This window comes from Aspergillus clavatus, genomic scaffold (genome assembly GCF_000002715.2).
Source record: "Aspergillus clavatus NRRL 1 1099423829791 genomic scaffold, whole genome shotgun sequence".
Classification (NCBI taxonomy): domain Eukaryota; kingdom Fungi; phylum Ascomycota; class Eurotiomycetes; order Eurotiales; family Aspergillaceae; genus Aspergillus; species Aspergillus clavatus.
The window spans coordinates 128872-154438 of record NW_001517108.1 but is presented as its reverse complement, the minus strand read 5'-3'; the positions used below and the strand labels follow the sequence as shown (position 1 = coordinate 154438).

Sequence of the window (25567 nt, the reverse complement as noted above, 5' to 3'; positions counted from 1 at the left end):
AATGGCCTCCAATCTCTTTTCCTCGCTGTCATTTCGCTCACTGGGCTCATCTCTGGGTTCCTTATCGACTTGCCGATGGAGCTCGACCATGCCTAATAAGACAACCAACTATCAACGTGCTGCCAGCGCTATCCAGAGTACGAAATAATCCTTTCCTCATTGTTGAGATATTCGAGAACAGGGATCGAGAACGCTCGTCCGGAGCCCGTTGCTGATTTGTTGAATAGACAGAGTGTTCCAGCGCCGTCGTCTACCGAATCGCCAAAAATTCCTCGAGGACCAGAAGGCTCAAGGTGAAAGCCGAGCCCTAGAAAAGTTCCAGACTCGTGAGTGGAAGGCCGGTGACATCTATGCTCCTCACGACCTCAGCCCGGCGGAGATGAGGAAGTGGAGGAAGCGCCAGGGCCCGGCAGCAGATGCTTTCGATTCTTTGAACATGAATCCCCTTGATCTTTACAGAGTACGTCTCAGAATCATCGCGGGATGAATCCAACAACGACCTGGTCCCAATCACTACAGAGGTGGCTAACACGTATTGCAAAACGCCCTTGTAGAACTTCTCGATCATGTCCGAATACATCACCCCTATGGGGCGCATAAAGCACAGAAACGTCACGGGTCTACGACCAGTAAACCAGCGGAAGATCGCAAAGGCCATCCGAAGGGCCATTGGTATGGGTCTCATGCCCAGTGTCCACAGACATCCGGAGATCCTGGCAGCGGAGGCCAAGGCGAGAATGGAGGGAACACCGGTCTTTTAGACTCGATTAACTCTTTGCTGTATATCACAAAATGATGTCGGATTAGGCACGGCTGGAGTTGATCATTCTTTATATGTTGTCTCATTTTCTCGATCGAAACGGGGGTATATCTGTACTATTACCACTACTACTGATTCACAAATTCTATATGACTCCATAGGATATCTAAGGCGGTCCATTACGCGGAATATTTGATCAGTCAAATAATTACGACTACCTTCAATTCAGCCTTTGGGTACATGAGACTGTCGTCGGCTGGCTCTAATTTTAGTTGCTTAATTTGCTGTTCCCCACTGCTACGTCAGGGCCTAGATAAGTAGTGCTAACGAGTAGTTTAGTTGGTAAACAATCCCCCGTCTTCGAACCCCAAACTCCTTGGTCTTCCTCACCTCGCTTGGCTATTATCCATTCTTCTTCTGTATTTGTCTTCTGGTCCAGCCATGCCAATCACTAATGGTAATTGAATTTACTTCCGTCCTTTGACAATGGCACAGGGGCTAACTACACTCACTCTCAAGAGTCCATCTGGGCCGCCAACCCCTCCACCACGAGGGGTCAGCCCACCCAGCTATCATCGGATGCTAAAGGAGAGCGTCTCGCCTATGCGGTATGATCAACGTGATGCAGAGATAGACTTGAGCCGCGAAACAAGGATAACTGACAGGAGACGGCCTGCAGTCAGGTAAATCGATCTTCTTGCGGTCGATCGACAACCCCGCAGTCGCCAGACAGTACACCGAACACAAGGCGCAAACGACAGTGGCTCGCTTTTCGCCCTCTGGTTTCTATGTCGCCAGTGGTGATGCCACCGGTCTTGTAAGAGTTTGGGATTGTGTCGGCGACGGAATTACAAAGGGTGAATACAGCATCATCAATGGTCGCATCAATGATCTCGCATGGGACGGCGATTCTCAGCGCATCATTGCCGTCGGAGATGGGAAGCAACGCTACGGCCACTGTATCACATGGGACAGCGGCAACACAGTCGGTGAAATCTACGGACACACCCAACAGATCAACTCCGTCTCCATCAAGCAACAAAGGCCATTGAGGGCGGCTGCTGCGGGTGACGATAAGTCCATGGTTTTCTACCATGGAGCACCTTTCAAATTCAACACAGGGATCCGGGACAAGCACACAAACTACATTTACGGGGTTGGATTCAGCCCAGATGGCTCGACTTTGGTCAGTGTGGGTGCCGACAGGAGGATCTGGTTGTACGACGGAAAGACAGGCGAAGCTAAGGGGCAGATCGGAGAAGGTGAACACCAGGGAAGCATCTTCGCTGTTTCGTGGGCGAAGGACTCCAAGAAGTTTGTCACCGCAAGCGCAGATCGGACGGTGAAGATTTGGGATGTCGAAGCTGGCAAGGCTTCCCAAAGCTGGACTCTGGGAGAAGAAGGAAGTGCGAATGTCCGCGACCAGCAAGTTGGCGTGGTATGGCCCCCGGGCAGAAGCGACAACCTGCTTATCAGTTTGTCGCTCAGTGGTGATCTGAACTACCTTGTCGAAGGTACCCCCGCGCCACGACAAGTAGTGCAAGGCCATCAGAAGAGTATTACATCTTTGACCCAATCACACTCCGAGGGTAACAATGATACTCTATGGACCGGCAGCTCCGATGGAAGAGTGTGCAGTTGGGATGTTTCCAATGGAACTGCCGATGAGGCGGACGGAGATTGTCATTCCGCATATGTCGCCGGTCTCGCGACGACTCAAGAAGGTACTGGCAGAATCTACAGCGTGGCTTGGGATGACACCATCCGATCTGTCGATGTTGGCGCCAAGACATACACTGGAAGCAATTCCAAGCTATCTGGCCAGCCCAAGAGTGTCGCTGCCGGTGACTCGATTGTTTTGGTAGGAACCTCTGAAGGCGTCGAGATCTACCAAGATGGACAAAAGAGTGGTGATTTCAAGCCGAAATCTGCAGTCACTGCCGTTGCAGCACATGGCCGTGTTGCAGCGGTTGGAGGTGAGGATTCATCCGTGCAGATTTGTGACATCTCTAGCTCGAGTCTTTCGCCGAAGACGGATATCAAAGCCTCGCGCAACCCGGTGTCTGCTCTTGCTTTCTCACCCGATGGTACTCTTCTGGCTATTGGTGATTCACGTGGCCGCGTGCTCGTGTACAAGGTCGCTGATGGTAGCCTGGTTACCGATCGTTGGACTGCCCACACTGCCAGAATCACATCTATCGCTTGGAATGAAAGTGGTACACTTGTGGCAAGCGGTTCGCTGGACACCAACATCTTCGTGTGGAGTTTGGCCAGCCCAGGAGATTGGTTGCAGGTATCCAATGCCCACAAGGAGGGCGTCAACGGTGTGGCCTGGCTCGCGGGAGGTTCGAAGATCGCCTCAGCTGGTGCTGATGCCGCAGTCAAGGTGTGGAAGGTAGAAGGATTGAATTGATGGAGGGCATTTCAGTACGGTGATGGTTGTGAGCGATCATTGTGTTGCTAATGGCTCATCTCGTGAGAGCTGAGTACTACCTGGGAGCTGCATGTAGAAGTCTATATATACTCAACCTCGATTCTTTCAACATTTTCTCAACAAAACCCGTCACATATGACCAACCAAGTTAATTAAGTAAACGGGTCCTTGGACTCGGGGCGTAGTCAAAGCCATGCACGGGGCGTGGCAATAGTCACTACGTAACGGCAGCTGACGCGCTCCGCACCAGAACAAGGTGGACTTCCTGGAGATTCTGTACGATTCAGCCCTCGATAAAAAGTTTGCAGTCTTCTGGGTGTCTTGCACAAGACAAAGGACAATGAGTCGAGAATATGCCTATGTCCGGAGACTCGTCAAGAGCTTCCCGTCGCTTTCTGCGCCCAACAAAGGTAAATGTTATCTTTCTGAGCTGTTACAGGCTCATCGATCTTATGATAAGCGTTTTCGTTTTCTGACTTTTGGTTTTGATGCAGCTTCGACAGGCGACGTTCGTCCTACCAAAAACAGGCCAACGCTTGAAGGGCCTCGTTAATTTGCGAAGCTCGCAAAACCGCGCGACCAGCCGCAACGATGAAGAGCGGCGGGGTCTTCTCTCTGGGGAAGTGTCCACGAACCATTCGGATATCCCCTCACGCATTTGGAAAACGATCTCAGATAGATGGATCTGGGTATATGCATTTGTCACCTCCGAGCCCGGGATAGGAGTCTTGAAATGCAGTTTGGCTTATCTACTTGGATCCCTTGCGACTTTCATTCCTGCAATTGCGGCATTTCTGGGTCACCAAGATGGCAAGCATGTGGTGGCCACCGTGACGGTATATTTTCATCCGGCGCGATCAAAGGGCAGTATGTACAAGGCATTGATATGCGCTTTCCTGGCCTTCCTCTACGCGGCCTTCATCTCCGTCACGAGCATGTGTGTTAGTATGTTCTTCCAGGATATCTTGGATCAACGCGCAATAGGCCATGCGGTTGTCCTCACTGTATTCTGCGGAGGTGGCTTGGGCTTCATCGGTTGGACGAAGCAAAGATTCGGCGATCCGCTCGTGAACGTTGCTTGTTCCCTGGCCTCACTTGCGTCCATTACAGTCTTGACGAAGGAGGGAGCAGTTCAGAGTGGAGACCTCTCTTTTGTGAAGGTCTTCCAGGTTTTGAAAATGGTCATCATGGGCGTCGCCGTTACTATGACCGTGTCCTTCTTGATATTTCCGGTCTCTGCGCGGAAAAAGTTACGGTCGAATCTCGCTACTGTGACTGAAACGCTGGCGATCATGTTAGCACTTATAACAGACAGTTTCCTGAGCGGATCAGAGGAGGAGCTTCAGTCGGCAGAGTTTCTTGATGCAGCTCAGCGGCATAAGAAAGCGTACTCACAACTCGATAACCTCGTCCGCGAGGCGAAACTCGAGCATTACGTGGTAGGCACCGAAAGAGAGTACAGACTGGAGAAGAACCTAGTTCGGTGGGTCCAAGATATCACACACAACATGGGAGGTCTACGAAGTGCTGCTTCTCTGCAATTCCAACTGCTGAAGCAAGCTAAGTTGGCCGAGTCAGCTCAAAAAGATGGCTCTGATTGGGCCAACCGCATGCCCTCTCTGAGTCCATATTCTCCGCATGAGCGCAGTAACATTCTTGAATCAATCGACGAAAGACCTGAAGAGGAGGAAGGCCAAGGTAATGAAGACCCGATTCGGAGCGACGGAAACCAGTCTGATGTGGATTCGTTACGTGACGGGGGATCTGATTTCGAGCACAGCCTCCATCCCGAGGGTTTATTTGCTCTGTTCATTAGCCATTTGGGACCTTCTATGGTATGTCGTATACCTGCGGCCAAGATAAGGCGGAAAAGAAAACGCTGACTCTGAACAGCGATCACTTGCCTTTACACTGAAGGAGATTTTCAAAGAGATCCCATTCACACCTGCGCCTGACTTCAGAGTTTCCACTGACAGTCGATTCCATATCAGCCTTGACCGCGCGCTAGACCTCTACCAAGAATCCCGAGAAGAGGCTCTGACAGTCATATACCGGAAGAAAGATCTACTGGAGATCCAAACGCTAGAGGTAGAAGCTGATCTCGAGGAAGTTTCTGCCAGCTGTGGTCATTTCAGTTTCTCACTGTTGGAATTTGGTGAGCAGCTGAAAGATCTGCTCACAATCTTAGATGAACTCCAGCTTGAAGCCGAAGAGAGACCGAATGGAAGATCATGGAATTGGCTGAAAATCTGGCGTTGTGGGAGGGCCGATGTTAAGAGCAAGGGACCTTGGGACTCTGGTATGGCAATTCACGTTATACGGTGTTGAAACTGATAGCCGCAGTATCTGACTGACATGCATGTAGAACAACCACTGATTGGACCATCTACAGGGGAAGGGATTCCTCAGTCAAATGGGGCTAATCCCTCCTCCTTAGATGCGAGACCTATCCCTTTGCCCAACAGTCTAGAGAACTCCCCTGCGAAGAAAAGTCTTGGCTATCGAATCTGGAAGTCATTTGGAGTGTTTCGACGAGAAGACACGAAATTCGCAATCAAGGTCGGCACGGGTGCAGCTCTCTACGCCCTCCCGTCCTTTATCGAATCCACTCGGCCTCTGTATTCCCACTGGCGAGGCGAGTGGGGCCTGTTGTCCTACATGTTGGTCTGTTCAATGACCATTGGGGCATCCAACACCACCAGTTACTCCCGTTTCTTTGGTACCTGTCTAGGAGCTCTCTGCGCGATTACCGCATGGTACGTGACCGATGCAAATGTATTCGGGCTTGCCATTCTAGGTCTCCTGATGTCGGTTTGGACCTCGTACATCATCGTTGTCAAAGGGAAAGGCCCAATGGGCCGGTTTATTATGCTCACATACAACCTTTCAGTGTTGTATGCCTACTCGCTTGCGCAGAAAGAGGGCAAGGATGACGAGGATGAAGGGGGTGATTCCCCGATCATCACCGATATAGCTCTTCATCGGGTTGTAGCGGTTTTGTCTGGTTGTATCTGGGGTATCATCGTAACGCGATTGATTTGGCCTATTAGCGCACGCGACGAGCTGAAGGACGGCCTGAGCTTGCTGTGGCTCCGTATGAGCCTGATCTGGAAGCGGTATCCCTTGTCTCTCATGGTCAAAAACGAGCACTCCATGGGCTTCATGACTCCAAGAGAGAAGCTAGAGATTGAACGATTCATTTCTCGATTAGAGTCTCTTCAGGCTGCTGCAAGCGCAGAGTTTGAGTTGAAAAGTACGTTCCCGACTGCTGCATATGGCAACATCCTTCGTCGCACACGAAGCATGGTGAACGCATTTCACGCCATGAATCTTGAAATGCTCAAGAACGTGACTGCATCAGAGGGCGAAGTAGCTTTGCTTGACTACACAGCTCATGAACGAGAGCAACTCTCTGCTCGCATCAGCCACCTATTGTCAGGTAGACTTCCATGGTTGTGTTCATTACTGAGGTTCAAGCAGCTGATCTGCAAACAGTGATGGCATCGTCCATGAAGCTAGAGTATCCATTGAACGACGTACTTCCTAGCATCGAGCATGCAAGAGACCGGCTTCTTGCTCGCATCTTCCACTATCGCAAAGATCCAGAGGCCTCTCGCCTAACGACCGATGAAGACTATGCCTTGCTCTATGCCTACAGTAAGTCTGTCCTTGTGTTTCTCGCTTCGCTGGGAGGAGAGGTACCGGCAATCCCATGCGCGATTAATTAACTGACTGCTCCTCCTCCTGCCCTATAGTTCTGGTAACGGGCCAGTTGTCCACCGAAATTGTAGAAATTATGGGAGAGATCGGTAGGTTATTTGGTGTGCTCAACGAGGACGTAGTCAAGTTATTTTACTAGGAGTAGTTTTCTGCGAACTCTCCTCTGTACGTAGTTGACAATTAGTTATCAATTGATAGCCATCAAAAATTGCCCTTAAAACATGGTCCTTTCTCTCATCTGTCCTTTCTGGCTGCTCTCCACGGCCCGTCGTGTCTGAACTTCCAGTCTTTCTGCTTTTGGCGGGGAAGTCATCGGCTCCCACAGAGTCATCCCCGACCTCCTTCCATCGCCTCGGTCATCGACGCACCGCCCTATTCATCGCATATCCATCTATTTCTGAGGGGTTTCATCATCCAGGACCTCTGGACTACCTTTGGGGTCATTTCTATGGCATGCACTCCCCTTAATGAAGGCCTAGTTCTCCCCATTTCCGGCTTCGCGCAGCCCGTCGCGCCTCTGCGACCTTGTAACCATGCAGATCGATCCGGCAGCATTGAGTCGGACAGACTCTGCGTCAACTGCGACAGCAACGTCCAAGTCCGCAGCTACCAGCGCTCCTACAACGCAAAAATCCACGAAAGCGTTGATCTCTGTTCCGCGACTGGACTTCGAGCCTATCTACACGGAGCTGAAAGCCGCCATTGGTGACAACTGGGCTGAGTACAAGGAATCTACGACTCTCTTCCTTCTAGGTATAAGCGCCTACTTGCCATTGCTCTGACTCAATCATCCTTGGTCATCTTCGAGCTGACAACTAGTTATTTTCTGGTAGGACATTTGAATCAAAATGAACTCGCGTCGCGTGTTGATCACATCATTTGCGCCGATCCGAGAATCGAACACCTTCACAATAATTTCATTTGCGCAATTATAGGGAACCTGACAAGAGACTTACCTGATCATGGCGTTGCAAGTTGGGTGTCTGCGAATGACAAACCCTCCGTTGTGTCGAAACCGTCATCTGGAGATGCTGCGGAGCAAAGGCTGAAGACTGAGGTCATGCAATTACCTCCCAGAGATCGTCGGCGAATAAAAGCAATTCCAGAGGTATGATATTGGGCATATAACGTTATCTGAGTACCTCATAGCGAATACTGATGAATGACCTCATTGCCAATAGCGCGATACCACCGAGATTGTGCCGAATGAATTGGAAGAATATCATCTTGCGAAACAGATCAAGCTGCCCAGTCAGGTTCCAGCGAGTGCCGGTGGTCTGAACAAAACCAGTGAGTTGTCTTGTGAAAAATGCTGTTGGATCGAGTGGCGCTCATTGTTTGGCGATTGATAGACTGGGAGTTGGAAATTCGAAAACGCTATGCGCAACCTTTAGCATCGGAAACCGGCGAATTTCCAGACGCGGAATCGATACACGCACGAATGGTCCCAATATGCTACGAAGAGTCCGTGGTGAGCGGTGCAGGTCTTCCTTGTGCCGAGTTCATGGCTGTTGCAACTGAGACATTTGTAAAAGAAGTCTTATCTATGGTGTTTTCGCGTACTCGGTGCAACGGACCGTCCGGCACTATCAACGGTATGATGATGCGGAAATATCGGCAACAACTCGAATTGGAGGAGTTGGCTTATACTCGCGGCGAGATTGTCAAAGACAGCGCGACTGGGTTACTTCCTATAGAGGCTAAGGAAGCAAGTACCCGTAAACCCCTCGGAGTTCGTGACCTTCGATTAGCCTTGGAGCTTGGCGGAGGATTGCTCAGTCATATGCCTCTTATCATGGACCAAGTCATAGGAGGCTATTTCGAGGATGAATTGGAGACAGACAAACAGGATCGAGTGGATGAATTACCGGACACGGCAAATGACGACACGAGACTGAACCATTTCTCAGAGGAGATGGAGGTGGACGACGATGCAGAGTCGGAGTGGGAGGGAGCCACGGCAACAGATCAGGCTCAGCTGGGCTCATTACTTGACGAGTGTCTGTCTATGGCCTCATGAGCATACTCTTCTTTGATGATATTCCCTTCTACTCCGTTCTCTCAGGTCATATCCTTCCTCCACCTACCCCCCTCTTTGCCCTGTCTCCTGCTTCGTCACCTTTTGATTTGTCCTTTTTGAGAGACATGTTTTGAGCATGTTTCTACTACGCGAGGATTGTACCATGCTGATCTCAAGGATGGCTGCTAACAAAGGCGTCTTGGGAGTATCAGGGACCGTTGCCATCGGTGGAAATTTATGAGATTTTGCATTTGGCGTGGAGTTTGAGTTCAATCTTTTTTTTTTTTTCTTCGTGCTTATTATGGAGTTGATTGCTTTCTGGGCCCTATCTTTGAGGCATTGTCGACACATTGAACCTCACATGCCCTCGGATGTTCAATGAGATCTTACATTAGGGTGCCGGGACCGTTGTTGTGCATTTATAAGATGGGGAAGAAAATGGAAAGGATGGGGCTTCAGTGTGCAGCGAGTCGCGTTTGATACCCAAGGCTCGATTGGTTTACAGTTCTTTTTGTCTTTTCTGGGGCAGCGATATGTGATGGATGTGGATCTACAATACTGCGACTTATACAATGGCAGCCTAAGAAGGTGGCTCTGTACAATACTGGAAGTTTCTCTTTGAATGTTGTCATATTTGCCTTGGTCTTCAGTCGGGAGAAGCCCAGCGCAAGGCCCGCTGACCTCTTCGATAATCAAACAATTTACGTATAGAATGTTCGCTTGCTTGGAAATGAGAATAATGCATGTCATGGCTGCTCCTACAAAGAACCATTTGTGTATGTCATTTGAAGCTTGCCGTTCTCCAAAACGCCAATCCATAACCGCATCAGTGTATAAAACAAGGACCATGCATAAAAGAGACCGAGTTCCGTAGTGTACACGACATTTATTATTGAGTGAGACGGTCTGCAACCATCTTAAGAATTTCCTCCGTGGACTTGCGCGCGTTGGCCGGGTCTTTCGCCACAGACTGCCACACTTCGCCGTGTTTGGGCTCAGTCGATATACACTTGGCCACCACGTCGGCTCGTTTCTCCTGAACGGAAGTACATATTAGTCACATTTCAAGGGATATGATGCGGGAATCACAGATGTAATACGAACCTCTGTGCCATGCTGCAGCAGGAACTTGTAGTACCATGCCCAGCCATCACCCAGATCACTGTCGGACACGATGGCCTTTTCAAACCATGTCATTGCCTTCTCCAGTCGACGTTCTCCCCAGAAGATACGCGCCACTGTGATGAACAAAGTTGGGTCATTGTCCACTTTTTTGATCGCCTCCAAACTGCGAGCCTTTCGTTGGGCCCGCGGTTCAAGATACCAGATGCTTTCGCTCCACAGGAGGCCAGAGTTTGGAACTTCCTGCAGGGCCTTGGCCATCAAAACCTTGGCTTGACCGATATTGTTCGCACGCCGCTCAACACGAACACTCTCGGTCCACAGTTCAGCACTCTTGGGGACAGCAAGACGAGCCCGATCAAGGACCGAACGAGCCTTGACAACAGCACCAGCCTTTTCTTCGAGTCGAGAGGCCAAGAGCCAGAGCGGGACGGACTTTGGACAGGCTCTCGTGCCGGTACTGTAAGCTTCCCTGGCTTGTGGGTATTTGTTCTGAATTTCGTAGATTTGTCCCTTCATCATCCAGAGTTTGTCCGCCTTCGGGTACAGCTGCAGCCCCTGGTTGACCAGGTCAAGCGCCTCATCGATATTACCCAGTTGCCGTTCGAAAGCCACACTTTTGATCCAGACGCGATCAGTGCCCGCTTCGCGACGGGCAGTTGACAGGAGTTCCCGCGCCTGATCTGTCTGGTCCGCGTCTGCTTCCAGTTTGACGGCAGCCAGCCAAATGTCCTCGTTGTTAGGATTTTGGTTGAAAGCCCGTCCGAGCACTCGTCGGGCGTCGTCAATCTCCCCTGCTTGCCATTTCTCCTTCGCAAGTTGTAACCAAAGCTCTTCACTCTGAGGACAGGCTTCCACTGCTTTCTCGAGAACCTGCCAGAGGGCCTCTTTAGTGCCGTGGTTGCGTTCAAGATCGGCAGCTGCAAGCCAAATAGACCGGCGATTGACAAAAATGCGCAATGCGTAAGCATAGATTGCTCTTGCAGTCTCATACATGCCTTTCGCAATACTCGCCTTCGCATCGTCCATCCAAATATCTTTTCGGTCATCATCTTCGTCCAAGCCCCATCCGAGAGTCTCGCGGATGATCGCACCGCATGTCAATATGGCCCCCTCTTCTTCGCATTTCTCGGCTTCCGCTATCCATTCTTCTCTCTTGAGCATAGCGTTTTCTCTTGCAAGCACTTGAACGGCCCTCTTCATGACATTTACTTTTTCGAAGGTGCCCATCTGCTCCTGGAGTCGCGCAGCCGCAATCCAGACTTCATGACTTGTTGGGACAGCTTTTCGCGCAGCGTTCAGAACCTTTTGTGCATTTTCAGGCGTCTCGAGACGAGCGAGAGCAAGCCATAACTCAACAGAAAGGGGAATCATTTCGACTGCCTTCGCTAACAAAAGACGCGCATCGGCGGGATCATCTTCCAGGTTGACAGCCTCCTTCCAGATGGTTACCGATTGAGGTACGTGGAGAATAGCCTGTCTGAGCACGTTTTTCTTGGCGCGAGTGTCCGACTCCAGCCTCATTGCCTCAATCCAGAGTCTTGTGGAACGGTCGTTATTTTTGATTGCATTGGCCGCGATAACCTTGGCATTGTGTCCTTCATTCAATCGAATGTTCTCAAGCCATGCATCCTCGCTCTTCGGGCACAACTCACAACCTTTGGCGATGATGTTTCTAGCAGCCACGATCCTCCCAGCAAGTTCTTCAAGACGTGCAAGCGCAATCCAACCAGGCGCGTGTTTCGGGTTTGTTTTCGTCACAGATTCCAACAAAACACGAACTCGCTTGATGTCCCCAATTTCAATTTCGCCCGCTTTCAGCTCCGACTGCGTCAAACTCGTAAGGTATCCTTTCGGATCGATGTTGGTAGCGCTCCCGGAGGCAGAATCAGCTGTAGAGCCCCTGGCAGCCTGGTCAAGTCTGACCTTGAGCACTTTGTCACGGGCTGCGCTGATATTCGCGAAGTTCGTCATTGTCCCATCCGCCGCCTCGGGACCACGGGCATCTGTCTGCGTACCATCATCGGTGATGGTGGTTTCAAACTGGGTCGAGTCCCTTGCGCTGGCGATGACACTGTCTGGTACCGCGTAGAAACGTTGTCGTAGGTTCTGCTTCGCCCGTCGATTCTTTCCTGTGAGATCTCCGACTTCCGGTAGGTTGGCCCACTCGTCTTCTGAGACAGACGCTAGTGAACGCTTCAGATCGGCGAATTGCTGCTGAATTTTGGGATTCTTGCGTTCGTATTCCTCGCGCTCTTGCTGTTCTCGAACTTCCCTGTAGGTGGCGAAGGTATCAAGTCGGTCGTCTGTTCAGAAACAACGGGATAAACCCGATGAACAACGCATTTTCAAAGTGCAGAGGGGAAAAATTGAGGGGTATGTACTAACCTTCGTGCTTTTCGACGCTTGTCCATCTTCTCATCTACTTCTTTATAGATGCGGTCTGCTTCATCGTCTTCTTGATCGAATTGCCCGTAGGCAAAAAGACCAACCTCATTGTCTGGATCTTGGAAACGTTCATCTTCCTCTTCCTCCTCTTTCTCTTCTTTTCCGCCCTTTTCGCGTCCTGCGCCGTATGCTGTTGGAGGTGCAGCGCCGAGAAGCTGGGCTCTCTTTGCGAGAGCAGCTTGAATCTGCTCCGGTGTAGGCCCTTCCCGCGCCGGTCCCAAATCCGAACGAGTTGTAAACCCTGTCGCACCTCTGCCTAAGCCCGCAACATAGTTTTCGGGCGCAGGCTGATTCAAGAAGTCCTTCCGTCCAGAAGACATACTGGCAAGGCTCGAGTGAAAAACAAGCCGGGCAAGTGTGGCGGATCTTTAGAGGCGATATATTTTCCGTAATTCGATGAAGGTGTAGAGCTCCAAGAGGCGATGCCCGCAACAAAGTACTCCCGGTCCGGTAATCTTATCAAGATGTGATCTCAGACAGGAGTATAAATCATCTTCCTAGTAGGACCACTGCCTCACTAAGTACGTAGCGCTTATAGATTTTTGATTCCTCAGATGGTTTCCATCTTTTTATGGCTATCGCTCTGATTGGTTCTTGCACTAGACGCTCAATATATATTTGCATTTAAGTAGCATAGACCCTATTTGAACTTCAACTGGAGCACACAGTCTGGGCTCCTAAATGTCACCAGTATTGCAACTTCCTCAGGGGATGAGTAGTCTCAATTTTTGACCACATCAGGACAATTCGTCCGTCGACGGCTCATATAGGCCGTATGGTAGAAAGTTGTCGATATTTGCTAAGTCCCTTAAAGTAAGCGTGCATCCCGAGAAGTCGGCATTGTTGGGTCAGATATAATGACCGTGGCGCATCTGCTGTTGACCAACCCCACACGAGAACCTGACAGATTCGACTTCAAAATAAGACGGGCCATGAGCGGATTGCTTGTTTTGTGTTTGTGGCACTCAATTTGACGAGACTGACTAAAAGCATCCAGGTCGATGTGGAAATTGTACCAAGTCCGAGTCTGCAAGTGCTTGATGTAGGCACCAAGACGAAGTAATTTCCGATGTGGTTGACTCCTTATCGAACTTCTCTGGGATCAGCTTCGTCAGAGGGAAAAGAGTTGTTGAATTAATGCTGAATTATTACGGTAGGCTTGGAATGATGCCAGATTGGGGGTTCGCATGGAAAGACGGTTGATGACACAGGTATGTTAAAAGCGTTTAGGACCCTCCAAGTAAGAGAGGAATCGCGCGCCTTTCAGGTGGTACCGATGAAGAGAATCGAGCCGGAACCCATGCCCCAAACGTAGGGTTGATCTCTGGAGTATCATCAGATATGTAGAGAATGTTTTCAATCATTGGAAACCATTCTCCGGCGATCGATCACCAGCCGGGCGAAGATGGGCCCGGGAATCCTGGAATAGACTCTGCCAGATGAATGCTTCGCTAAGCAAGAGCTCAATATCCTTCTCGGTCCAATCTCGTGTTGGGAGTGCCTGCAAAAACATCAAAATTTCCTGCGAGGAACAGTCAGTATTGTCTGCGTGCCCATGCAAAATCCATTCTCTGGAACCTACCTGAAAGTCCATTTTGACCAACTGCTCTGTCCACTTGACAAGGAACGCAGCGCAGACATACAGGTGGAAGCGTGAAAACCCCTGCTCCTCAGCCTAGAGGGAAGTCAATACAACAATGACTTGATCAGGATGGTTTGATCGGCCGTAAGGAGGTCGCACATACCATGTAGGTGTCCCACATCCGAATGGTATTTTGGACACTCATCTCCCGCATGAGCAAGCAGTTCATCCATCGAAAGCTGAATTGCATGAACTCGACTCCTTCATTCTCAAGATGTTTTGCAAGAGTGGAATCAATACGCATCGTTAAGTCGCGCAAAGCTCTCACTTGCCTGTGTATACCTGGTTGGGCGTATATATAATTATCCTGGATACCGTCAAGAAGTTTGGTCAGGCACCAAAATGAATCGGCCTCCACGGCGTCAAGCACACTTCGGGGCAATTGACCCGGATCCATGCCCTCTTCTACATTGAGATCCGTGACATAAAGACCAAGAAAGACCTGCCAAAATGGTGTGACAAGGTCGTTGATTCCTTGTACATAACCGCTAGCGGGATGTCGAATCGCCCAAACGTAGAGAATTCTCTCCAATGAGCGCTGGGTAGCTTCGTAGCCGTAGAGTTGGATATGAGGGCTGGTACGAGGAACGTCGATACTAATCTGATGCCAGATCGCCTCATCTAAGCCTCTACCGCGGCCTGTAGAAGCCGACGAATTTCCAGGGGCGGTGCTACGCTCGAAGGCCTGTCGAACACCGTCCAGATACTCCTTGCGTTTCCTCTCTAGTGTCGACACACGTCGTTCGCTGTTGGTAGGAAGATAACCAAGCAGAATTTGCCAAGTCATGGCACGGACTTCAGGTGGAATTCCAGACCATGCGAGATTCCTCAATTCTGGTAAAGAAACGGTGCTTGTCTGGAGCAGACGCTTGAACTTATTGATTCTCGAAATGCGACTCGAATACATGTCCATCTCCTTCGGAGTCGCATTCTTCGGAGGTGGCGCATGATTAATGAGATTCAAGACATTGGCAGGATCTAACAAGGCTACTATTAGCGCCAAGTCAAGGACGGGCTTCGATATGGGAGCGATACTTACCTCTCAGGATGTCCTTATACTGGGGACGTAGGATCTTTCCTTCATTATTCTTCGCTATTGGATACATAGACGACCCGCGCTCCTCGGCGATATCTGAACTATTTGCGCGTCGTCTATTGCTTCCTTGGTTGACTCCCAGGCTTGAAGTACTACCACGTGCGATACTGCTCAGATCACCGGATCTGCCTCGGGTCGAATTGGCACTCTTGCTCTGCTTTTTTCGCATGCTGGTAATGCTGGGTAGTCCAAATTCGTCCTCATCGTCGTCATAGGCAATATCCTCGTCATCGTCTTCTTCGTCGTCGCCGCTGATATCCACAGTATCGGGATTCCATAATTCAACCTCCCGGTTCATGATACCCGAGTATGATGTCCGCGGAGACGTGACCCATGGTCCGGATCGATGAGACGCTGGAGACGCATGTTGTGAATGGGCGGATGATGACTTGGGAGGTGTACGTGGTCGCGCATGCTGTTGTGGTAAACCTCTGGAAAGCGATTACCCCCTAATCAGCTCGTTGTTCGTTTGACTGGCGAAGGACGACGCAATGCGCTATCTCAAACAGGAGACACAAACTTTAAGATATTCGCGTGAGAGTATGAAGCGCCAACGATTGTGTCTCGATTATTGGGTGATGCTTGGGGTTGGGACACGGATCTGCCCTTCCAGAACGGAGAGCCTGTTCGTCTTGAGGCATGTTAGCCAAAGGGACCATTCACAAAAGAGAATGAATGGTCGAGCGCTCAGTGTGTTGCTCGAGTATTTGGCCACAGGTAAGGGTTAATCGGAGCACACAGAGTACATACTCGGAACGGTCTGCAAGATGCGAGTGGGGGGGCTATATCAGCTACTGAATCTGGAAATGAGACATGGAGAGACTATCGAGGTACGAACCAACCTGGACCATCTCCTTGTCAGAGGAAAGCCTAGATTAGCCCATTGTTATGAATGAGGGGCAATATTCAAGGTATGTAAGCGTACCTGTTGGCCCTTCTTAGTAGTCATTGTCGTAAGCTACCGGGACAAAAGAATTGGCGCTCTCAACAGCAATATAGCAGATCATCGGGAGCAATTAAAAGCGTCGGGAGGAGTGCGGGGGGAAACAGAGAGACGCTGAATACTTGATACGGCGCTGCTCCGTTAGACTGTGGCTGATCAAGGCAATTGTGGATGCAGAAGAGAAGAGTATGGCTCTGGAGACTAGAACATGGTATGATTCAAAGAATAACAAACAGCTCAGATGAGAAGGAAGGCAATCGATGTTAAAAAGAAGAAGACATCATGCGCTTTTTTGGTTGGGGGACTCTTAATACTGTAGTTAGATAGTAGTTGGTACTGGTAGTAGTTAAGTTGAGTGATTCGGCACGGAGAAGTTCTCCTCCTTCTTTCTCATCTTCCTCTCTCTCTCTCTCTCTCTCACTTTCTCTTTCCTCCTCCTCCTCATCCTCTTTTCTCCCTCCTCTTCCCCCCTTTTCACTTCTCATCTTACCTTAATTAAGTTCGCCTTTTTCTTTCTTTCCTGTAGCTTGATTTGACCCAGTCGAACTCGGCTCGCTGTCTACTCATTGGCTTCATTATTGCGCGACGACTACTCTTTTGAAAGTCGACCCGCCAGCTCTTTTTTCTCGTCTTTCCCCCTTCCTCTTTTCTTCGTGACATTCATTCATCATGGCTGAACCAGGAGATGTTGAGGATGATCTTTTCGCCGATCTGTATGGTTCACTTTCAGGAATGGTAATTATGGTTCATTTTCTGACTACTATGGCTTAGGTACGATGCGGATGAGAGCACAAACCGACAAACTTCTGCCGTTGAACCCCCGAAAGTTCTGGATTCCAATGTATCGTACACACCTGCTCAGCCCACGAATATCCCGACTGCGCAGCCTGCAGAGAGCTTCAGGACCGACACGGATCACGCTCATGCTGCGGATCCTTATTCATTCTCTTATGAAGGACACGAGCGAAATGGCGCGGGTTCTTATGACGCACATACCTCTCACAATGATATCTCCGCTCCTGCTGCTGAATCTGAGCCGCAGGGCACCGGAATCAAAGAAGACGGGTAAGTACATCCTTTTGATAAGAAAGCGTTCAACCTTTGCTTTTCCCATCCTACACATTTTCTGTAAGGGCAATGGATCGACTATCGACTACGATGCGTGAACCATCCCGATTGAAGATTGAAAGACACTCTTCATGACCCGTCCATACCTATCGATGTAGTCGATGGTATGCACTCAATGCTGGTCGTGGATATTGGGTTTCAATGGTAGCCATGCAAGGGCACAGTCTGTTCGGCCAGAACAACTGAATCAATGATCTCGTGGGAGGGGACCTCTTTCGAGCTGTGTCGGTGTGGTTCAAAAGAAGATCGCAAGAAGATAAAGAAACAGGAAGGTGGATAGAAATCGCCGGACTCTACCAAGGGAAGCAGTCAAGTCGAACTAGCTACATCTGTCAGAAAGGGACGAAGTTTCAGTTGATCTGGGGCGGAAAAATCGTTCGATTGCGTCAGATCTGGCTATGAAGGGCGGTCTGATGAATGCGAAGGCTATCTCCTACACAAGGCTCAAGGGAGATATGTATCGTCGAGTCAACATCGACATGAAGTTGCAAGATATCAGAATCCTCAGACTTACGAAAACCTTTTGGCGAGCGACTACTAGTGCAGACGCTATCATATAGCTTCTTGTCGATGTATCTTGATAGAGCAGAGCAAGGAGTAGAAGCCTTGGCTGTCTGGTGGAGCACTATCGAGCAGTTTTACCTACCTAGCTTCGGACTCTATTAGACAGACAGGCGAAGGATCGTTGGGTCAGACAGAGAAAAGAAGAGATTCAGTTGACTATATTCCGCCTCACTCGCTTCACTCCGTGGCTTCTTCTTTACCACCACCTCGACACATATCGTTCGATCTGAGAGCATCTTCCGCTCTGGCTTTGTTCCCACTGGATCATCCTGTAAACCAGTGGATGTGGGGTGACTAGAGATGTCTGCATGTCACCCTGAGCAATGCCCTCAGTTACTGTCGCAATGCCAAATGTATCCATACCGTGGACGTTTCAGCCTGAGGCGATTGTGATGCCCTCACGCATTTGGTCGCGCCATCTATCTGCACGGCAGCAGTGCAGCTTGTCCCGCTGGCTGTTGTACCTTTGCCCTGAGATTTCGAATATATCCAATTCCATAGTTGCCTGTGATCGGGATGCACTACAGTATCTCCACCCAGGGAATCGAGAAGAGTTGCTTAGCCCACTGCATATTGCGTGGTTTTCCACCGCAATTTAGCCAGTCGACTTGCCATCAACCCCGGGCTGTCTCCGGCCCATGCCCTATTGCTCTGCTTGCACTTATCCTTGACTCATCTGCACCACCCCCTTCATACGATGGACCTGTCCGCTTTGATAGTGCTTTAGCTCTGGATAGGTGGCCTTGTTTACTGATAGATTTGCCTAATAGGAAGATGTTCATTGGTGGCTTGAATTGGGAGACAACCGACCGTACGTCCTATTCTAATCTTATTGCAGCTCTTCCGAGTTCCTTCCCACCAGTCTGACGTATGCAAATAGAGTCTCTGAAGGATTACTTCTCCCAGTTTGGAGAGGTACAGGAGTGCACTGTCATGCGAGACAGTGCCACAGGTCGCTCTCGTGGCTTTGGGTTCTTGACCTTCAAAGACCCCAAGACGGTCAATACAGTGATGGTCAAGGAGCACTACCTGGATGGAAAGATTGTAGGAATCTCCACTTCAGCTGGTGGCCACCGTAGTGATGTTCGGCAACTAACACCTCCCGCAGATCGACCCCAAACGGGCGATTCCCCGTGACGAGCAGGAGAAGACGAGCAAAATCTTTGTTGGTGGCGTGAGTCAAGAGGCCACTGAGCAGGAATTCAAGGGATTCTTCATGCAGTTCGGCCGTGTCGTCGACGCCACCCTCATGATCGACAAGGACACCGGACGTCCCCGTGGATTCGGCTTCGTGACGTTCGACAGTGAAGCGGCTGTCGAGAACGCGCTCTCGCGTCCCTTGGCGATTTGCGGGAAACCAATCGAGGTCAAGAAGGCCCAGCCCCGAGGCAACCTGCGCGACGAGGAAGACCGCAGAAACCGCCGCGGTAGAGACTTTCGGGACGGCGGCCATGCTGGCGGTGATGGATTGCAGCAGCAACAGGGGATGCAGGGACAGGCCGGCATGCCTGCCGGTCTGACTCCCCAGATGATGGCGCAGTACTGGCAGCGCATGCAGCAGTATTTCTCCTTGATGCAGCAGCAGATGGCGATGGCCGCCGCTCAGGGCCAAGGCATGGGCAGCATGGGAATGGCAGGCATGAACCCGGCCATGATGCAGCAAATGCAGCAAATGCAGATGAAGCAGATGCAGATGGGCAACAACCAGCAGCCGCAGGGAAGTCTGAGCCCGCCTTCGCAGAGCTCGACCCCGCAGATGCAGAACATGATGAACCCCGCCATGATGCAGCAAATGCAGCAGATGCAGCAGCTGCAGAACCAAGCCCAGCCCCAGGGTCAGGGGAATAATAACATGGGCGCGATGCAAGCACAGATGGGGAATGCGATGGGAGGCAACAACGCAGGGAACGCGAACATGGGCGGAAACTACTCGGCCGCTCGGGGCGGACCGGGCTACAACGCCCAGGAGCAGATCGCGTTCGAGCAGCAGAAGTACGAGCAGCAGCAGCAGCAGCAGCAGCAGGCCCGCCGCGTCATGGAGTCGCGGGGCTTCTCGCCATACCAACAGGGCGGCCCAACTTCGTGGGAAGGCATGTACGACGAAGTGCCTCAGCCCAACATCCCCACCGGGCCTCAGGGCATGAATCGCGCAGGCAGTATGGGACGTGGTATGTATCCAATAGACTCCTCCTCACCTGTCTCCCATCTTCCTTTTTGAATTCCCTCCCCCCTAAGCACTAACTAGAAGAATCAGGAACGACGCCTCAGCCAACCCAGAGCGCTGCCCCCGCCAACGCTCCAACTGGCCCCAAGAACGCCGGTAAACCGGGCGCCAATTACCGCGGCGGAGGTCGCGGAGGCCATCGGGGCTTCCACCCTTACTCTCGTGGTTGAGGCCGTGGTCTTGTAGGAATGTCGTGGTCCTGAGAGTTGTTTCGGAGTTCTTCTCGATCTGCTATCTCTTCTTACTATCCCGGTCTTCCCGTTTCCGTATCTGTCCAGCTTTGATATTCTTCTTCTATTCATCGATGCCTACTGCTTTCCTATCTCTCTGTCGTTGTTGTCGTTGTTGTTGTTGTTGTTTTCTTCTTCCCGTCTCGTAAAAATGATATCGACCAGGTCAAAAGGATCATCTCACCATTCCCGGTTTTCCGTCCTCCTGTGCATTAATGCCTTCCGAAAATCCCACCCTACCTTCCAATCAAATGTACTATTCCAATTTTTTTTATACTGGATGTTGAAAAGATTCTTTAGGATGGCGACTGAGCAGATGAGAACTCCGCATACTGTCCATGACACTACAATCCAATCTTTGCCGTAATCTACTCTTCTGCCAGTCTCATGTCACTGGTGCACATGGTTCTGTAGGGCTCTATGATATAGCATTCACTCTGTATTCGGTACATTCGAGAAAGAGTCACAACAGACGAGGAGGTTGACATTTACATACAGGGAGGAACATCTAGGAGGCAGTTTTCTATCCATAAACTTTTAACATCCAAGAATGCCACCTGGAACCATGAGAGCAAGGCCGACAATGATCACATGAGGGAAAAAAACACCGGTGGGTTTGAGTTGGGGGGTAAAGCTTGTGGCTGGCTACGACAAGACAAGGCAATGGAACAGCGATAAGGAAGAGGAAAGAACAGCTATATGAGAGAAGAAAAAGATGAATACAAACATGAAGTTTCGGAAGTCACTGTCCAAGTACGCTAAAAAAAAGTCATGGATAAAGAACAAGAAAAGGGTCAAAAGTGCTGTCTATGCTTCAAATGAGAATTCGAAACGCAGTGACGAAAAATATTTGGAAGAAAATGACAACAGATATTGGAACAATGTGGTATCATGAATTCGATCGGAATTGGTAATTTAATAAGCGAAGCCATAACCGGGGGTGGTGGCTGGCCGCCGCTCAAGAGATCCGTGGCTATCACGACTCCGTCGACTATCACGGCTTAAACTTCGGTCATGGTGATGATTTGGGCGGTAAGCAGGGTCTACCAGGCGATCTGTGCTTTCATTTCGCCTGCTTCGAGTCTCGGAATCATGCTGATCGCGATATGGTGCGTAGGGGCCGGTGAAATTGAACTTGCTCATCTCTCCATAGTCCTTGCGGGGGGGATGATCCATGAGGAGAGATTCCCGAGCATCCAAAGGAGTGAGGTCATCCATATCGCGATTCAATTTTTCTGGAAAATACATTAGTTACTGTAAGGAGAGAGAGAGACTACGATGGGGGAGGATTTGCAACTTACCGGCTTCTCTCTGCCGCTTGGCGTGAGGGTTCTCGCGGACACACAAGATGATAGCGTTGACAGCAATGAGAATAGCGAGGATACCTGTAAGGCCCGACTGAACCGCAATGAGGACGATACCAGTCACTGTTTTGGTTGTTTGGGAAACACCCAGCTCTTCGACGAACACCAAGACACATGCTACAGACAAGACACGGACCACTTGGATAGTGATATTGATCCACTGGGAAGACTTGGCGACATATGGTCGATACCACAGCAAGAGGCCCAACATCAACGCCTCGACGATCAGCTGGCCCGCAGACTGTACCAGCCCATGCCCATTCGCCCCGGCGATAACACAGCCCTTGGCAAACATGTAGACGATGGCAGGGATGAAGAGCCACCAGTAGTCCTTCTTGTAGCTGTCGTAGAAGAGACTGTACTTGCGCCAGGTCTCTTTGTTCTCATACAAACTCGAGGCATCGCCTTCCGCTTTTTTGTACTTGCGGGCCAGATGCATGATACGCAAACCGAAGAATACCAGGATGCCGGTGAACACAGCAAGAGTGACGGCGGCGAGGACCTTCGCCGCCCAGGAGTCCCCACTGGTCAGTTGATAAATGCAATAGAGCACCCAGATGCCGTAGAGGACCAGGATCAGATTGGTGATCGTGCGAGCCAGGAGACCCCAGTAATCTTTGCGGAAATCCTTGAGCTTTTCTGGAAACGAACCGTACAGAGCCCACAGCTCGAGGATCACTTTGAAAAGTAAAATACCCAACGCGATGGCGGCAATCACAATAGCAAAGATCAACAGGACGGTCATGAAGGTGTTGGCTTGAGGAATGGTGAGTTGCCCCGCGTAAGCCTCAATGCCTGAGAGTGTTTTGTGAAATCCGCTCTCATCACCACCAGTCGAATTGGCCGTGGAGTTGCTATCGAACGAGGCCGACACCTCTCTAGTCGCCAGATTCACGGCATTGGCGATTATGGTTAAACCCCGCTTACCCTTCGATGTCGTGTTCGTGGAGTCTCCACCGGAGAAGTCAAGAGTGGCATTTCGAAGGAATTCATAGCTGTTCTGAGTGAGATTACCGCCCGTGGCCTCTCTGAAGCGGTCGATACTCGTCTGCATGTCGCCCCAGGGGATCAGACCGGTGCTGAAAGCGAAATTCTTGGCGAAGCTGCGATATAACGGGGGGTAGCTAACACTGAGCATACCGTTGGTGGCCATGCTATGGAACCAGCCCATCACATCGCCGAAACCAGGGCTCGTTGAACTTGCTCCGGGATGAGCAACGGAGCCCAGCGCAGACAACCCACTCAAGGCCAACGCGGCGCCTGCGACCCCAGCCGCTGCGTAAGTGACGCCCTGAACCTGCATGGACTTGCCGTTGGACAGGCCGGATTGGAAACAGGCCACCGCATTCCCACCGTCGAGAGACTTCAATTCAAGTTTCGCCAGTCCATCCAGATCAGGGATCGCGAAGGCAATGGAAGGGATTTGACTGGCGAATTCTTCGGGGATCTCCTGTGTTCCTTGCGCGTTAAAGGAGCCAGCAGGAACCGGACAAAGTCTCTCGACATAGTTATCCGAGCTACAAGGGTTAAAGTCCTTGGTATAAACCTGTCGTCCATATGCGGTGACCGTCAAAGAGGCAGTGACATTCTGAATCCTCTGGCTTGTCGCATGGAATGTGAAGTCGACTATTCTTGTCGAGCGGGTGTAGGCGATTTTCAGTTGCTGGACTTGGATATCAGAGTTTGTCAAACAAGTCGATACATAATCGGTACTGATTGTGTCGACAGCGAGAACTTGAGCAGGGAGCAATCCCAGCGCGAAGAGGGAAAGAGGGAGGATCCGCATCTCGAAAATACGATCAGATTTTGGTCAGTCAGGATATGAAGTTCAAGAAGAGAACGACATAAACGTGACGGGCTCGATGAGTTGATGAAGGGTAACAATTAGTCCAGATGAACGCTCGATACAGAATCCGGCTGATCTTCGCGACACTAGAGAAGGTTGCGCTTTCTGACAAAGAAAACGTTTCTTTTTTGTTTCAAAAGAATGAGCAGCACCGTGATAAATTGAGTGGGCTGGAGGTGGAGGGACAGGGTCAACCTGTCCGCGATGAAGTGAAAGACAGAGTACGAACAAAAGCGCCCCAACAAAGATGCTAGCAATGGATATTGCCAACCTAGAGGAAGCAAAGCAATTGATCACCAGAGAGGGGCTTGTCGGTTGATGATTACCTCAGAGATTGGAAGATCACCAAGCCCCTCGTAGTCTATCCTCTTTCTCTATTTTCGATGCCAATTGAAGAAAGGGGTTGATCCTGTGACGTCGAAGAAGGGAAGAGAGACGTCAATGGGGCGGGGAGGGGTTGATAGAAACGATAGACGAGAATAGCAATAGGGGGATCTGGATATGATGATGGAATGAGTGATCATGAGATGGTGGAATGGGAGCGAGAAGGGCTGATTGTGGGAGGGTTGGGAAGTAAGACAAAGCTTGCCTATATCTACCACTCAACCACCCGACAGAGCAGAGAACAGAACGAATGTGAGACAGAGGAAAAGTAGTAAGCGAGAGGCCTCCTCTGTGAGCAAAATCCTGATGAACCAAAAAAAAAAAAGAAGAAGGAGAAGAAGAAACTGAAAACAAGAAGAAAGGATTGAGCTGATACCCCCAATCACGAGTATCAGCAGGATTGCAGGATAGACGGAAGAGAGAAAGACAGTTGGTGGAGGAGGAAGAGGGATTGGAAGTGGAAGACCATAGGATTGCAGTCCACCAGAACAACAATAATACGGAGTACGGAGTAGTGTTTTCTAGTTATTCCAGAAGAATGATAGTCTGACAGACTAACTAGTATGGCCTTTTTTTTTTCTTTCCATAATTAACTATCTACATACTGTGTAGTACAGAGTGGTCGTCCTCCTATCAGGCTATCATATCACCCTTGTTCGAGACTCTGACCAACTAAACTAGAGAGTTGCCCCTGAAATGTCTCAGGAAGTGTGGTCAATCTAGACTCTCCCGTGTTGTAAGTAAGTATGGTACCTTACGTATGGTATCCAAACCATGGGATACCTCAGTTCCACCGATCTTCAATCCAGCACTCATGGAATATGGAATATGGATATGATGGGAGTCATACTGTCATAGGAGTCGTAGGAGTCGTAGGAGCCGACTGGGAGACACATCAATTTTCGATCTAGAATTCTAAATACATGCAATGATAGTGATCATGCCGATACTGACGAAGGACCTACCTTACTACTCCGTACATACTCTGTATGTAAGGTACCTACCTTAGCTTAGTACCGGTATGTAATCTGTACAGAGTACAGACAGTCAGTGTCCAGTGGATCTACTATACCTCTCTCCACTGACACACTCACACGCCACAGCAGACGACTCCCGTCGAGTCTACAGTCAGTAGTACTCTGGTGTCTGTAGGAGTATTATTCTCTACCTATCAAGAGAACTGACTACTGTTCTGCATGATGATGCTAAAAGAAGAATCACCAAACAGGACTGACTGATTTCCTATTGGTACAAGTCATCATCAACTGCAGCCTCTCTCTATTCATAGTTACCTAGTTGTCCTCACAGAGTACTTCCAGTAACCAATCAGATACTCACTATCTCTACTCTTCCCTCGGCGCCTGCACTACAGAGTACAGAGTACAGACTAGATAATCTAGTCGGTATACTATGTAGTCACTCTAATCAATCTCCTGAGCGTCGGACTGGAACAGGAAAGAATCTGCATGGACTTGTATCAAGGTGGAGGGGCACGTGTCCCAATGTAAATTTCATTGTCGACCTTGGGACTTTTCCTCCTCTGAACTCTGAACTCCGAACGCTAAAGTCTTTCTTTGCAGGTCAAATGAGGCCGAATTATCGTCATCGGGGCTCTTATTAGTCAAGTCTATGGTGGCATGGA

General features: G+C 50.1%; 9 protein-coding genes across 9 annotated transcripts, besides 5 other annotated features; 6 read left to right on the top strand and 3 right to left on the bottom strand.

Moving 5' to 3' along the window:
• Positions 1-88: 88 nt before the first annotated feature.
• Positions 89-761, top strand: ACLA_068300 (mitochondrial 37S ribosomal protein bS18m; the record flags this gene model as incomplete). Its single annotated transcript, XM_001275228.1, has 3 exons — positions 89-137; positions 228-460; positions 555-761. The coding sequence occupies 3 exons, from the start codon at positions 89-91 to the stop codon at positions 759-761; spliced, it is 489 nt and encodes a 162-aa protein (XP_001275229.1).
• Positions 762-1214: 453 nt separating this feature from the next.
• Positions 1215-3173, top strand: ACLA_068290 (WD40 repeat domain-containing protein; the record flags this gene model as incomplete). Its single annotated transcript, XM_001275227.1, has 3 exons — positions 1215-1217; positions 1282-1368; positions 1440-3173. The coding sequence occupies 3 exons, from the start codon at positions 1215-1217 to the stop codon at positions 3171-3173; spliced, it is 1824 nt and encodes a 607-aa protein (XP_001275228.1).
• Positions 3174-3682: 509 nt separating this feature from the next.
• On the top strand, positions 3683-7053 carry ACLA_068280 (uncharacterized protein; the record flags this gene model as incomplete). Its single annotated transcript, XM_001275226.1, has 5 exons — positions 3683-5029; positions 5088-5493; positions 5560-6633; positions 6690-6851; positions 6950-7053. 5 exons carry the CDS (start codon positions 3683-3685, stop codon positions 7051-7053), a joined length of 3093 nt encoding a protein of 1030 aa, XP_001275227.1.
• Positions 7054-7447: 394 nt separating this feature from the next.
• Positions 7448-8934, top strand: ACLA_068270 (TADA1 family protein; the record flags this gene model as incomplete). Its single annotated transcript, XM_001275225.1, has 4 exons — positions 7448-7667; positions 7748-8022; positions 8111-8204; positions 8267-8934. The coding sequence occupies 4 exons, from the start codon at positions 7448-7450 to the stop codon at positions 8932-8934; spliced, it is 1257 nt and encodes a 418-aa protein (XP_001275226.1).
• Positions 8935-9823: 889 nt separating this feature from the next.
• ACLA_068260 (U4/U6-U5 snRNP complex subunit PRP6) lies at positions 9824-12824 on the bottom strand (the record flags this gene model as incomplete). Its single annotated transcript, XM_001275224.1, has 3 exons — positions 9824-9970; positions 10039-12331; positions 12445-12824. The coding sequence occupies 3 exons, from the start codon at positions 12822-12824 to the stop codon at positions 9824-9826; spliced, it is 2820 nt and encodes a 939-aa protein (XP_001275225.1).
• A 943-nt stretch (positions 12825-13767) lies between these two features.
• Positions 13768-15540, bottom strand: ACLA_068250 (GTPase-activating protein GYP1; the record flags this gene model as incomplete). The annotated part of the gene is made up of 5 exons (XM_001275223.1): positions 13768-13826; positions 13897-14026; positions 14087-14179; positions 14250-15124; positions 15186-15540. 5 exons carry the CDS (start codon positions 15538-15540, stop codon positions 13768-13770), a joined length of 1512 nt encoding a protein of 503 aa, XP_001275224.1.
• Positions 15437-15493: a microsatellite.
• Positions 15541-16854: 1314 nt separating the features above from the next.
• Positions 16855-17254, top strand: ACLA_068240 (uncharacterized protein; the record flags this gene model as incomplete). Its single annotated transcript, XM_001275222.1, has 2 exons — positions 16855-16898; positions 16957-17254. The coding sequence occupies 2 exons, from the start codon at positions 16855-16857 to the stop codon at positions 17252-17254; spliced, it is 342 nt and encodes a 113-aa protein (XP_001275223.1).
• Positions 17255-18651: 1397 nt separating this feature from the next.
• Positions 18652-20271, top strand: ACLA_068230 (heterogeneous nuclear ribonucleoprotein HRP1; the record flags this gene model as incomplete). The annotated part of the gene is made up of 4 exons (XM_001275221.1): positions 18652-18688; positions 18758-18921; positions 18986-20045; positions 20132-20271. The coding sequence occupies 4 exons, from the start codon at positions 18652-18654 to the stop codon at positions 20269-20271; spliced, it is 1401 nt and encodes a 466-aa protein (XP_001275222.1).
• Positions 19661-19693: a microsatellite.
• Positions 19860-19900: a microsatellite.
• Positions 19876-19900: a microsatellite.
• Positions 20272-20429: 158 nt separating the features above from the next.
• Positions 20430-20460: a microsatellite.
• Positions 20461-21246: 786 nt separating this feature from the next.
• Positions 21247-23481, bottom strand: ACLA_068220 (transient receptor potential ion channel family protein; the record flags this gene model as incomplete). Its single annotated transcript, XM_001275220.1, has 2 exons — positions 21247-21566; positions 21633-23481. The coding sequence occupies 2 exons, from the start codon at positions 23479-23481 to the stop codon at positions 21247-21249; spliced, it is 2169 nt and encodes a 722-aa protein (XP_001275221.1).
• Between the last annotated feature and the right edge of the window lie 2086 nt (positions 23482-25567).